This window comes from Coloeus monedula, assembly GCF_965178545.1.
Source record: "Coloeus monedula genome assembly, chromosome: 3".
NCBI lineage: Eukaryota > Metazoa > Chordata > Aves > Passeriformes > Corvidae > Coloeus > Coloeus monedula.
In genome coordinates, this window is record NC_138783.1 from 1016111 (window position 1) to 1030507 (window position 14397).

General features: G+C 42.5%; 1 protein-coding gene across 7 annotated transcripts in view; it reads left to right on the top strand.

Annotated features, from left to right (window-relative positions):
- Nucleotides 1-14397, top strand: part of LOC309571238 (putative mitochondrial transporter UCP3) — a 42092-nt gene that overhangs the window by 1079 nt on the left and 26616 nt on the right. For 6 of the 7 annotated variants that reach the window (XR_014226293.1, XM_082278555.1, XM_082278556.1 and 3 more), the window contains exons 4-17: nt 520-719; nt 1423-1640; nt 2210-2342; nt 3039-3167; nt 4346-4490; nt 4890-5044; nt 5731-5937; nt 6421-6533; nt 8008-8126; nt 9122-9244; nt 9996-10460; nt 10719-10870; nt 12147-12390; nt 13067-13250. Coding sequence is in view for 6 of the 7 variants with exons in the window: in XM_082278555.1 (XP_082134681.1) it covers nt 520-719; nt 1423-1640; nt 2210-2342; nt 3039-3167; nt 4346-4490; nt 4890-5044; nt 5731-5937; nt 6421-6533; nt 8008-8126; nt 9122-9244; nt 9996-10460; nt 10719-10870; nt 12147-12390; nt 13067-13250 (2587 nt within the window). In the remaining variant the exon portion in view is untranslated. The remainder of the gene's footprint in view (nt 1-519; nt 720-1422; nt 1641-2209; nt 2343-3038; nt 3168-4345; nt 4491-4889; nt 5045-5730; nt 5938-6420; nt 6534-8007; nt 8127-9121; nt 9245-9995; nt 10461-10718; nt 10871-12146; nt 12391-13066; nt 13251-14397) is intronic. The other variant, XM_082278553.1, reaches the window with a different exon arrangement.

Genomic DNA, 14397 nt, shown 5'->3' on the forward strand with positions numbered 1-14397 from the left:
TGGTGTAATCAGGTGCAGGCTCAAGCTGTACCTGGCACACTGCAGGCCTGCTCTCTGTCCAAGGCATTACTGAGCTAAGGTAACAAATGAAAAAAACAAATACTGGTGGTGTTGACTTTATTTTGTTTAGAGGGATGTGGGGTAGTTGAGCTTGATGAGGAAAATATGGTCATTTCTACACTGAGAGTGAGTATTAACAGTGGATTTAAAAGTGGATATTTGGTTCTAACACTTCACTGGACTGGAATAATAGAAGATTTTTGATATCTGGAATTAAGGAAATTCTGTCTTGCAGCCTTGGCTCTGGAAAATTGATGATGAAAGATAGTTGTGTGGGATATGAAAACATGGAATGAGAAACAAGTAGTTGTAAATATGTGACATAGCTGCATAATATAAATATTACTTTATGTAGAAAAGCAACAGTTTCCCATAGCACAACAAGTGAAGTTGCATGCAGTATTTACTGCAATTAATTAAGAAAAGAACAAAGTGTTATTTTCACGTCTTCTCTTTCAGGTCTCACTGGTTCTAGAACCTCTGCCAGAACTGTATGACACCAGCAGCTCTGTGCCGACCACAGAGGGAAGTTTAGATGCTGCTGCAGCTCGGGGAAGCAGCAAGTCCCAGCTTCCTGCTCCATCCCAGCAGCCCAGGCACACACAGGTGACTGTTGCTGACCAAGAGTCTGTTGACAACAGCAAAGCCACAACTCCCAGGTACATTTTTTCCCCATGACAAAATTGTGGTTTATTTTGCAGTTCACACAAACTTTTAAAGTAATGGCTGTACGGTGGTGAGTTTTGGAATGCTTGATGTTTTCAAACATACATTTCATATGAAATCCAGAAGGTTGAGGGTTTCTGAGGTGACAGGGACAATTTCTTGTCTGATAGAAATTTGCATCTTACGCTGACTTAGTTCAAGTCATGCAAGTTCACACAAGACGTGCCTCAAATCATGCAATCACAGAGTAATTTGGGTTGGAAGGCATCTTAAGGTTTATCTCATCTCAGCCCTGCTGCCAGAACACCTTCCACTAGCCCAGGCTGCTCCAAGCCCCGTCCAGCCTGGTCTTGGACATGTCCAGGGGCAGCCCCAGCTTCTCTGGGTAACCTATGCCAGAATCTCACCACACTCCAGCAAAGAACTTTCTCCTGATATCTAACCTAAACCTGCCCTCTGGCAGGGGGAATCCATCCTCCCTTGTCCTGCCACAACATGCTGTTGTATAAAAGATCTTTTAAAAAGCTTTTTTAAAAAAATCTCTTACTTGCAGCTTGGGTTGGTCTCTCCAATGGTCTAAGTGGCAGGTGAGGAATCATTAAAATAACATGTCCTGAAGGGAGAATTTGCAGAGTTTTGAATCCCTTTACCCACCCACTTGAGTTGTTACTGAAATAATGTTTCATTATTCACTAGAGGAAAGGACCATTTGCTCTACCAAGAGAACTCAGAAAACAGAAAGGACACCTTTTCTGTTTCTCATCACCGTGTGATTCTACCAGATGAATGTTTGAAAATGAATCCTTCAAATCAGCCCCTGTCATTTCCCACCAGCACTGATCCTGAAGCGCCTCCCAGAAGGAGCACACGGATGCTCTCCGTGCACAACTCGGCTACAAAAGACCTGCTGTCAGGTTTGTGTGCAACTGGCTTCATCTTTTAGATTGCACTACAAACAAGTCTTGATGATATTTTGTGTGTGGAGATGAGATTTTCTGAAGGGAAGGAGACTTCACACCCTCTTGCTGCATTATACCAAAAAGGCCTTTACTTAGAAACCTCTGCTGCCTGGGCTGGATTGAAATAAGCATTGGTGTAGGGCACATTTCCATATGTGCTTTCTTTTGAGTTTCATATTTACAGAAAAGACCAAAAATTAGACATCCTAAAGTGGCAAACTACTCTCCCCTAAATTAGTCCTGCTTCTGTATCCCAATAATGTCCTTCCAATACCTGACTCGGTGTGAGCAGACAAGTTCCTTGTACAGCTGCCTGGGAGACTGATGGAGGATCACTCTCTCTCGCTCCCAGCTGAGCTGTTTTCTGGTGTATAAAACATACTTAATCCCCAGTGCATCAAGATCTCTTTTTAACAGCAGAAAACAGAATTTTCTTGACTGTAGCTGACACATTTATTGTGTCTATACATTGCTCTCAAATTGCATTTGAATGCTGAAATGTAATCCTTCTGCTTATTTCCCAGCTCTCCTGGATCAAGGCAGTAAACTCCGTGATGCCATGGTTGTTTCTGCAATGAAGTCCAGCCCAGACATGGAGATTGAACTGAATAAAATGTCTCATTTTATAGAGAGAGACAATTTTAAAGCAGCAACAAAGTGAGTTTGGATTGGGGGAAGTGAGATTCAAGCTCCAAACCATCAATTTTGAGGCTTTATCTGGAAAACTGTAAATATTGAGATTCATAGGATGTGTTTTAGGATAAATTTAAGGTGAAACTGGTACATCATTCAAATGGGAAGTTACTTTCTACCTGTGAATAAATGCTTAAATTTTGTGAATTTGTTTTCATTTTCATGTACTAAGCCTTGATTTAAATAACTGATTTTAGTTATATTTGTATTTAGTGCAAAGTTATTTGACGAGGAAATACTAGATGTTGGTAGGGAATAAGAGTAGTGCAAGGAAGTGCAAGTGAAATGGCACTACATCGCAAAGAACAGCTATTTCAACTAAGTGTAAGTAATTGATGACCTAAATGCATGGTTTTTTATTCGGAGAAAAGAAACTTAAATTTCTTCTGGAAGATAGGGTTTTCTTCTGGAAAAAATACGAATATTGCCTGTTGTTCTGCGATAACCAGAAAGTAATGTCCCTGTCTTTAACAGTCAGTGATGCTGTTCCAAACTCACTTTCATTTATTTCTGCTCAAACTATTAATATTTGTGTAAAAGTAGATTATTTTGGACTTCCCAGAAAAAATGATAGACCAATTAATGGATTAGTCTTGAGCGTGCCTTAATGTCTTTATTTTCCCTTTTACTGCTGTCTGTGCTTCCATTGCTGTTACCCAGGAGCCCAGAAGGTTTGAAGTCCAGTTTTGTGCCTGCTCCTGAAGATCCCCATCACTTTGGATCTGAAGTTTCAGGTCAGCAGTTTGACCTAAACTCTGAAGAAAGAGCAATCCAGTTACTGTTGGGCAGGTGAGTGTGATGCACTGGAGGCTACTGCAAAAAAATTATCTGACCATTTTGTACTGAAAAATGTCTCTTGACTCTTCAAGTTCTCCACATTTTTGGGAATGTAACCAGTGAATCATGTGTGCAAGTGATGGAGGTGTTTTATTGCTCAGCTTTAGTGCACAACAACCTGGATAGCTCCAAGTCACTTGGCGTAAAAGTGACACCAGAAAGGTTAACCACAATCTTTGATAAAACTAAGTTATTTAGTAGTTGTAACTGTTGTGTCCTAAAATATTACATAAAGTAAGTACTTAAAAGTAGCACCATCTTTTTTTTAAGAGGAAACGCTCTGTAAATTAAATTATTGAGAAACAGTATTTCTTTTTAGTGTTTCTCCAGCTACTAACTGGACCTTTTCCTCTCATTTTGCGTAGCAGGAGCATAAATGTTGGTTCCATTGTGTCCACATCTGCACCCTTAACACACAGCTACTGGGTCAGATATGGTTCAGAATTTCAGTTCGTGTTTCTTGTGCCCTGCACTTATTTTTTCCATGTGGTCTGTCAGTGGATAACACTGAAGTGTTTGCAGATCATAACATGATTTTAAACTCACAGCACAGAGGAAAGCCTTAAACCAATCTAACCCCAACTTGTAGCAAAAGATACTTGTATTTACACCTACTCAGATGTACCTTGGGATTTTTTTTTTTTTTTAATCAAAGTAAACTGTCCTTAAGTGTTACTGATATCTTAAAGCATTCCAAAAGTTATAAAGCAGTGAAGGGTGAAAATTAGAGGTAGATATTCGTAGGTGTATTTTACGATGAAAGTCATCAAGGTCTGGAGTCGGTTGCCCCAAGAGGCTGTGGAATCTGCAGCTTTCAAGATACCCAGAATCCAAGTGGACAACGTTTTCTTTGCATCCCTTCCCTGTGAGCAGGGGTTGGACTGGGTGATCTCCAGAGATCTCGTCAAACCCAAGCTGTCCCACATTTCACACACCCTGTTTTCCTGTTGGGGCAGAGGTGTTATCCCGAGGTTACCCTTCCAGCTGGGTCACAGACATGCTGTGTGAGCACAGTCTGGAGCCAGTATAGACCAAATACAGGGTAAAATAGGCAGTGTTGTCCACGTCCCTTAGAGACTGACTGCAGAACTTGGAGCACTAAGGTGTGTTTCTGTCTCTTGTATCCACAGTGCTGATTTCTCTCCAGGGCATTTTTGGGATCGAACAGGCTCCCTGTGGGATTCTCTCTCCCTCGGCAGTGAGGTGTATGACAGTGAACTTGGTGATCCCCATTATGACCAGAGTCTGCTGGAGAGGCTTTTCTACATGACTCCTGTAAGTGGAGATCCAAAGGAAAATGTGCATTCCCTGATGTGCAGAAAACCAGAAGTTTGCATGATCAAAAAAACTGCCGATTTCAGTGTTTTAAAGCTGAACAAGCATTAAGTATCATACGAAAGCTTGTAAGTACATGAGTACATTGCTTAAAATCAATGGTATTAAAAGAATATTGCTAAGACTACAAAGTCAGGCATCAAGTTTGGAAATTGCTGGGATTGAGGCTGTCCAGGAAGACTGCTTGTTTTTTAAATCTCTGAAAAATTTTGATACCATTTTAATTGTTTCAAATGATGCAATGCACAAGTTGTTTTCCGTTTATGTATTGTGATCGTTGTGGAACTCTCTTGACAATAATAATTAACTTCTTATTTATGTGCATTATTTCTGCTTCAGAAATCTGATTCCAGTTTGAGTGATTTCCTCAGTGATGATGATGTTAAATCCTCAAAAAAAGCATCCAAGGCAGAAACTCTCAAGAAAGTGGGTCCAGTGAATCCACAGAAGGATTTTCATGCCTTTGGTCAGAATGTGACAGAAACTAAACCCAGGTAGTTACATCAGTGACTTCTGTTCTGACCTCATCTAAGTTGTATTCCCTTTTTTCAGGATGGGACCAATAAAAGTGTCCCTAAAGATCCAGTTATCAAACTTAACTTGTACAATACAGTTAGTGTAAAGGTTTTGTGACCTTTTTTTTCTGATTCAGCTCCAAACAATTATTTATGGTTTTTTTTTTTTCCTGACTAATGCTGCTGTTTTCACATCAGGTAAAATTTATACCCCCAGAGGAACCAACACAAAATCATTTGGAAGTCAAGTCTTGCTAATTACACACATGAGATTTCAAATTATGACAAAAATCCTATTGCTGTTCCTCTGCAGCAGAGACTTGTCCTTGTGTATAACTGCATCATGTCCCTGCTTTTGTACATGGCATTACATGATGCTTTTCTTTTTGAAGAGTTAGGATAAGATTTTTTCAGATCAACAATGTGGAACACACACTTTCTCGGTTGTTTTTTTTTTTCCAGTTATGGACCCCAGATACTGTAAGATCTTTGTTACAGAGAATTACAGAGACCACCAAATTTGTTGTAAAAATATGTTTTAAAATGTATATTTTAGTGAGCCTTGGGCAGTTTTTAAGTAACATCTCACCAAACTACAATTTTCCCTTCATGTGGTCATGTCAAGAATATTTCTGCAGTCCTGAGCCTTGGTTTTCTCTCTGCAGCTGCTCTCCCACTGCTCCTGCAGAAGACCACAGAGAAACAGCTCTTGTCACATCCTTGGGTGCAGACAGGTTGGCATTGCTGCAGCAAATACACCTGGCCAGAGTCATCATTGAAAGCTTGAAAATCCCTCCTGAGAGCATCCAGATTTCCCCAAGGAGGAAAGGTTTACTGGGGAAACCTCCACGGCCTATGTCTGTTCATAAATGGTAAGGGGGATTGTTTCTTCCTAGTTTGTTTGCTGTGCCTTCAGGGGAGATTTCCCTGAGATCTTTTGTGTAGTCCAGCTTCCCCAAGCTCTCCAGACTTCTGAGGCCTTCCTGTTTCTCTGCTTCTCTCAGAAGATTGTATCCCATAAACTTGGGAAAGTTAGAGATGCGACTAGTTTATCCTGATGTGGGCTCACTTCAGGCTGTGCCTTTCCCAGGGTTTTGGGGAGGTACCAATGTATTTTGTGCCTGGCAGTACACTGAAAAAAAAAGGGGGGTTGTTGGAGGAGAATCTGGTGTATATATATAATCTATGGAAGGAATTCACAGAACAGGTGTTTGAATTATCCTAAAAAAAATAGTGTTACAGTAAAAAATGTGAATCTGGAACTTGAATCTGGAACTTGACTGCTGTGTTCAGTCGCATGAGTCACATCAGATTCTTGACAGATTGTGATCACCCTTTCACTTCTTTATCCACAGTACCTTCTTTGTGGAGTACCACTTTCCTGTGGGAGTCTCCAAGGATGATAAAGGACAGGTCTCCATAACAACAGAAGTAATTCGAGTAGCCTCAAGTAAAATCACCGATGATGGTAAGAGCGTCATTTTTCCCCCTTAGATTTAGTTTTGTTGACTCCATCTCTTAGAAATGATTAGTGGCCCCTCTGCCCACAGAGTTGCTGTGCTGCAGGTGGAGGAGTGGTCCTCTCAGGGAGAAGGAGGCCAAGTGATTTTTTAATTCTTTTTTTCTTCCAGGAAGTATTAATACCGGGATTTTCAAATTCCTTTTCCTAGGCAAAGACCAAGTTAGTAAGCCCATTCCTTCATTTGAGCATAAAGCCAATACTCTTTCTGCAGTAGTAGGAGGATGAGCAGGTACTTTTAGAAATATCAGAGATACTTACACCTCTAATAAATAATTTCCCAGATGTTGAAGATGCCCTGTGGTATCTCCAATAGCTGAGATAATCTGCTGGATCATGGGGATCTTGAGTCCTGTGCTCAAATCAGCAGACATTAATCTCTGTACTAAGAGTCACCAGTGTTTGTATCCCTGAGAACAGTTTCTGTTCCCACTAAGCAGAGAATGCTGGATGAGCAAGGTCCTCTCTGCCCAGTCTTCCCAGAAACTGGAATGCCAGGGCGATTTTCAAATGCCACTCCCACATGGTCATTCATTGGCTATGCATCTTTCTGAGTGGCACTTGAGAGATTTTTGAGTTCTCTTGTATATTCTCTGTTTGTGGCCAGACAAAACATCTCTTTCTTCAGAACTTTTGTAATACAACCTTTGTAATACAAAACTAATCCATCCTCCTGCCCTTTGCCTTATGTAGAGTCCAGCTCTTTGGGACCTAGAAAAATAGATTGGGCTGAAAATAATTTGAACAAGACATCAAGTCAATCCACTGTAGCATTATCCTTCCTGAGAGCTGTTTATTTCATTTATTAAAGATGCCTAATGTGAAAAATTTCACACCCATCCCAGACAAGGTGGAGAAATGCTGGGCATCCAGTTGGAAATTTCCTTATGTGTAACCTGCATTTTTGTCATCACAAGAATACTTCTTTACCTATTGTGATCACTATTATTGTACTTCTTGTACTCTTTTCCAGACTGAATGCCAATTCATTCCATCTGTGCCTGCAGATATTCCTTTTCTCCTGAAGCTGTGATTTTTCTTGCAGCTCTGTTAGTTAAAATGAGACAGGGTTCTCCCACTGAAAAAGGGCAGGTCTTACTGCGTGCTGGAATGGCAGAGACTTCATGTCACATGAATTCTTTAAATGCTGTAAATGTTTCTTTATTTATTTGTTTATAATGTTCGTATATTAATTTATTTAATACTTTTTTCCTGATTATTATTCATGAATTTATAATCTTAATTTTGTCAAGCCAGCCTCCTGCTATTTACTGGCCTTCAAAAATGAAAACCAGTTTACTTCAGCCTTGGTGTTAATAAATAATGCAGAATTAAATGCTTGTGTGTAACAGAGCACTCTCCAGGGGAAAGTTTGTTTATATCAGGTAATACTGGATATTTGTTGCTCCTCTGTTCCCTCCAGTGGTGAAATTCCAGCAGCGGTCTGTGTTCCCTGTGCGGTTCGGAGGAACAATGATAGAGCACTGGTGGGGCTCTGACCTGGCTTTTAAAATCTACATGAGAAAAAGCACACAGAAAAAGGTACTTATTAGAAGTTGTTCCTTCTTTGTGTATTAAAAAGCAAAGATATTCTTTGCTTTTCCCTTTCCCACAGACAGTCAATGCAGACAGCCAAATATTAGGAAGGGAAATGACAGTACGTGTAGACAGTTGAACTGATTGCTCTTCAGTCTTCACAGAATGACGCAGAGGGACCCATAGGATCATTGAGTCCAGCCCCTGGCCCTGCATAGACACCCCAACAATCCCACCCTGTGCATCCCTGAGAGTGTTGTCCAAATGCTCCTGGAGCTCTGGCAGCTTGGGGCCGTGTCCATTCCTTGTTCCAGGCTTGTCACTCCATTAAAGGATTTTCTGAATTTGAGACTGGCAGGCAAAAAAAGTTGTCCTTCCTTCATCTCTAAGACTGATCTCTTGCTGTTTGAGCACACTGGATCAGTTATAAACATTATCCTTCATTGAGAACACAGCTCCTTTAGCAGTGTAGAATGAGTTCATGTGAATACAGTTTGTATCTTTACCTTGCCCAGTGTAAGGGGAGTAATGTGAGCTGTGAAAAAAGGGTGTAACTTGTGCATTTAAGGGGGAAAAAAAGTACATTTCCATTTGATAAGATTATTTGCATAACCATCTGTATGTGATGAAGATGGTGAGAGGGGTTAACTCAGCTTATGTTGTTTTAATCAACACCAAGGATATCTGCTTTTCTTTCAGTAGGGGAATAAACTGCTTCTTTAAGTATGGAAATTTTGCCCATTGACTAGGATTTAGGTTATTCAATTTTTGCATTAATCTGGAATTGTTTACAGTAGGTTCCGGGAAAATTTGTCTTGCTGTCGTTCTGTTGAGACTTGATACTGGAAGTAAAGGAGATCTCCCAAATCCCTGTTGGTACAACTAATGTAGGAGTGGGGAGGCTGTGTGGCTGCTCATGGCTTCCCAGAAAGCTTTTATTTCACAAAAGTTCTTTAAATCTGATAGAAATCTGGCAAAATTAATTCTTTGCCTGCCCTCAGCCCGTGGTCATTGGCTCAGCAGCACTTCAGCTCCGCAGGGTGATTGAGGCTGAGCTGCTTGGGGTCAGCTGGGAAATACCTGTGGAAAAAGAGGAAGATCACACACAAGTTGGGCCACTGAAGGTATGTGTTTTACCGTCTCGAGCTCGAGTTGTTACTAATTTTGGCTGCACACTCTTATTTTTAACTCCTCTTTTCTCTCTCTGTTTCAATTTGCCAGGTCTCCAGTACGAAGGTTTGCAAGACCAGTATAAAATAATATGAACCTTTTTTATTCCTTAGGGGTTTGGAGAAATACTTTGAAACTCCTGCATGTCTAGGGATGTTGTCAGTAAGCTGGGACTTGAATACAGCAACCACTCTACAGGCAGATTTTGAGTGGCACATATTCAGGGCTTGGAGCTTTGGTTTCTGCTTCACATGTGACACGAGCTGAAGTCTTTCCTGCCGTGGAGGCCTGGTGTTCCTTGTCCATGTCGCTTCAGGAATTATCTTCTCCAGCAAAAGTTTCTACCAGGTTGCTCGGCTTCTGATTGAGAAGCATTAACAGTTTGAGAGATTTGACAGTTCTGAGCATAAACAGCTCTCTATATTAGCAGGTGAAGGCTTAGGAATGAGGTGAGCTTTAAGGCCCCTTCCAACCAGACCGTTCAGTGATTCATCTGTAATTGTGTGGGTTTGCACTCCAGTCTGGACTTCATTTCACAAAGCCACATGTAGTTTATATTACAGCAGCAGCTGTAGCTTGTAAGCAGCATATGCCTTAGGGTGAGTTCTCAAGCAAAAGGTGTGATATATTTTCCTGAGTTTCTGTTGCAGCCCCTTGTTTCTGCATGGGGCACATCTGGCCAGCCTGCTCTGCCTTGCCTTTCAGGTGTCCCTGGAGCTTGCAGCCAACAACAAAGACTTCGCCTGCACTGCTGCCAGGTCAGCTCCAGCTGGGCACCCAGCCCCAGCTCATGCCATGAGAGGTCCCCAGCTGAAATTGCAGGAGCCCAGCAGGACGAGTGTAAATGCAGAGAGCCCCCTCTGCTCCAAAAGGAGCCCTGAGGACTGGCAGGAGGCGGGAGTTGGCAGCAGGGACGTCGCACAGCTGCCGTGCCCTGTGCCAGCCTCTGCAGCCCGGGGTGTGGTGGCAGGCGTAACCCCAGCTGAGGAAGATGGGTTATTGCTGCACGTGCTGTTGATGGTGCCTGATGGAAAGGATTTTATTGCTGAAGGCTGTGGGCTCCCCAGTTGTTGCAATGTGTATTTAAACTGCAAACTGCTCAGCACTGAGGAAGCAACAAGATCCACTGTCATCTGGGGCACAACACAGCCTGCCTTTAATTTTTCTCAGGCAAGTCACACGTTTTCCCTTTCACACTGATGCAAGTGTGGTATTCCCCATTGACAAACACATTTCGTGGTTAAGTTACTTTTATATACCTAGAAACATCCCTGCTTGGCTCCGTTGAATGCACATTTAATTTTTAACTTCTGTCTGTAAAAAGCACAGTTCTGTAGACTGGAATGAAGTAGACTTACCAGAATGCTCTGTACTTAGCCAATATTTTCCAGTGTTTTCTGTGTACTAGTTCTGCTTTAAACCTTTCAGGTGATGCCTTTTTCATTGACTTCCAAACACTTGGAGCGGCTGAAGAACAATGTAATGATTATTGAAGCATGGAACAAGCTGGGAAGCCCTGGCTGTGACAAATTGCTGGGATTAGTGAAACTCCCTCTGCATCAGTTTTACATCTCGTTCAAGTAAACGTTTTTTTTTCCCCATATCTTCCTGGGTTGGGAAATATCCTAACTGAAGCTCAGAGAAAGAAGTCAGAGATGGTGTGTGGGGGTTGTGTGGGAGGTTTCTTCGTTACACTTCATAGCAGAAGGCATTTTGGCCCTGCCAAGCTTCCTGTAGCCCTTTCCTACAGTGAGCAGGGTGCAAGTTACACTGTCCTTGTCCAGAAGTACAGAGAGAGTGTGAGAAATAAAGTCTCTCTGCTCCATCAGGGTTGGTGCCTGCTTAACTTGTCCTATGATGGAATAAAACTAGGAGAAATCAAAGTGACTGCACAGGAAAATGAAGTGTGGCTTTCCATCAGTGATTTTCCAAGATTGTGACTGATTGAGTTTGCCCCTAATTATGCTCTGCAGAGATTCCATAGGGATGCTGTCGGTTTGCACAGCCCAGGTGTCAAAAAGGCTCCAAAACCTTCATGTTTTGTGTTCTTATCTGATGGGATTCTCCAGAGTTCTTTGTTCTTTTTGGGTTTAATCTATTGGCTTCTTGTTCAGTTAAGTAACATACCTGCTTAAAAGAGTTTAAATTACTGGAAATACTGGACAGAAGAAATCCTTCCTAATGCAAAGGATTTATTCCTTTTATTTTGGTCAGACCTAGTGACAAGTAGAAATCAGATGGTGCTGGAGCTGACTGGCCACTACTTTGTTAGTTATTACTGTGCCATTTGTATCATTTTCATAGTAAACCACAGTAGTTTACTTGTATATATCTTAGAATCCCAGAATGGTTTGGCTTGGGAAGGATCTTAAAGCTCACCCAGTACCACCCCCTGCCATGGGCAGGGACACCTTGCACTCAACAAGGTTGCTCCAAGCCCCATCCAACCTGGCCTTGAATAACTTCAGTGTATTAGTGGAGATTTTTACGTCTTTCTGGGAGGTTGTCACTGTTCCTTCTTTTCTTCCATCTCCAAAGGCACATAACTGCCTCATAAAAATATACTATGGCTACAGGGTGTTAATGGGAATCTTGTTCCCATTCATCCCTTTGTTCACAGATCTCTAGGCTGGCTCATAGCTAAGGCACTGTCAGGTTTTGGGAAGTTGTCCTGTGTCATTGCTGAAAGTAACCTCTTGCACTCAGCAGCTCATGGATCTCTGCTCCGTGAAGACTGGGTATAAGTTACCAGCATTGAAAATCCAATGTAAAGTGGGTTCTGTGTGATCCTGTTCCTACTCAGATGGCTCATCCTCATGCTGGGGCTTTTGTGTTTGTTTTGGGTTTGTTTTGTAGAGACCCCAAGATTTCCCACCTGCTCCTGCAGGCTCAGTACCCCGTGGTGGCTGTGGATGGCCACATGCCTGTGGTCGATGTTTTCACCGGCAGCACGAGCGGGCGCCTGAGAGTCATCTTGGCAATGGGGTCGGCTGATCAAATAGTGGCACTGCAAAGGCTCAAAACTGAAGAAGGAATGGTACCTCCAGTCACACAGCGTCCTCCCCACTCTCTGGACCATCCTCCTGTAAAACCCACAATGGTATTTATTGTTCAGTAAATCCCCATTCTCCCTGTTAAGGAATGGGAAAAGGGTTTTACCAGTGGCTTCGTTAACCTCTTCTTGATGCTGTAGCCAGTTCTGTTATATTCTACACAGAATTATATTGTTTACACTGGTTTTATTACCAGCTTGCTCTCACCAGTCTTGATATTATTGCCCTTTTTTATTGCCTTGCATATCCACTGCTTCTGTCTTCACAAGTCCAGTAGAAGAAAAAAAACAGCAAAATTATAGAAAATCTTAATTCTCACAGCCTTGTTGTGGAGGCTTTGCTACTACCTTTGAGTTGGATAGGTAGGAACTTTTATGCTTTCTATATGCTTTGCAGGAGAAAAAGTAATTTTCTTCCATGCTTTCAATGTTTCTGTGAAGTTTAGGAGGAAAACAGCAGATAATTTTTGTGCCCCCCCCCTCAGGCTTCTTAGATCCTTATCATATGTAATTGTTTAGGTTGGAAAATACATTTATGCTCATCAAGTCCAACCACTAACCCAGCCCTGCCAAGGCCACCATTAAACCATGTCCCCAGATTTTACATCCACCTGGCTTTTAAATACCTCCAGGGATGACTCAGCCACTTCCCTGGGCAGCTTGTTGAAATGTTCCCAGTTTCCTGAAGTCATCCTTTCCATGTGGCTTCCCTTTTATTTGTTAGCAGTTGGACCCAAAAGGGGAAGACCTGATGGAGCATGTGTTTGAGATCCATGTGGAAAGTGTGAAGGGGCTCACTCCCTTGCAGTCCACGGTCTGGGGAGAGGCCGACTGCTACATCCAGTACTATTTCCCAGTTCAGGAGGCTGGTTGTGGTGTGCTGCAAGGACCTGGATTGCCTGAGGATGGTAAGTTTGTTTTATCATTTTCCCTTAATTAGAGCACTGCTTTCATTAAATACTGTTTAGTTGTGTTCTCTCTGCCTAAGTAAGAGGGGGCATGTTTTTCTGGGCTTTCATGCAGCCAGTGCTTATTTTCGTGGAAAAACTGGACTTGGGCTGTGCCACTGGATTAAGAGCCTTGTTTGTCTGAGGCTAGTGGCAAGTTCCCAGTGAAAAAAAAAAAAAGAGACCAAATTCCAAATCTCTTCCCATGGTACCTTTTGTTAAAGGTCCTAGAGAGCTGTGCCAGCTGATCCAACAAAGATGCAGGAGTAGGTCTGCAGGGAATAGCGCGATTGTTCACAGTGAAATTCAGCAAAGGCTTTATATGCACAAGCCTTTCAGGATGCTCACTTTGCTCTCTACAGCTCCCTGACAGGGGGGTGCAGCCAGGTGGGGGTCAGCCTCTGCTCCCAGACAGCAAGGGACAGGACAAGAGGAAACGGCCCCAAGTCATGCCAGGGGAGGTTTAAGTTGGATATGAGGGAAAATGTCTTCATCGAAAGGGTTATCAAGCCCTGACACAGCTACTCAGGGCAATGGTGGAGTCTCTATCCCTGGAAATGTTCAAAAAGTGTTTGGATGTGGCACTTGGGTACATGATTTACTGGTGGCCTTCGCAGGGCTGGGTTAACAGTTGGACTTGATGATCTTAGAGGGCTTTTCCAAACATAACAATTCTGTGATTTTCATGGATACACCAACAGAAGAGTTGCTTGGTTTAGATCCCTAGGATTAACATAGAATGGTTTAGGTGGGAAGAGACCTTAAAGCCCATCCAGTGCCACCCCCTGCCATGGGCAGGGACACCTTCCACTGTCCCAGGTTGCTCCAAGCCCTGTCCAGCTTGGCCTTGGACACTTCCAGGGATCCAGGGGCAGCCACAGCTTCTCTGGGCAACCTGTGCCAGGGCTTCACCACCCTTGTGGGCAAAAACTTCTTCCCAATATTCAATCTAAACCCACGATTTTTCAGATCATAAAAGAGTATTTAAATAACTGCAATTGTAGGAAAGAACTAGTGTTGAGTGCTTTGAATCACTAACATGTATTCCCCCTGAACAATGACAGTCAGTAGCATTGTTCCATAGTTGTGTGGGGTTTTTGTACTGTCT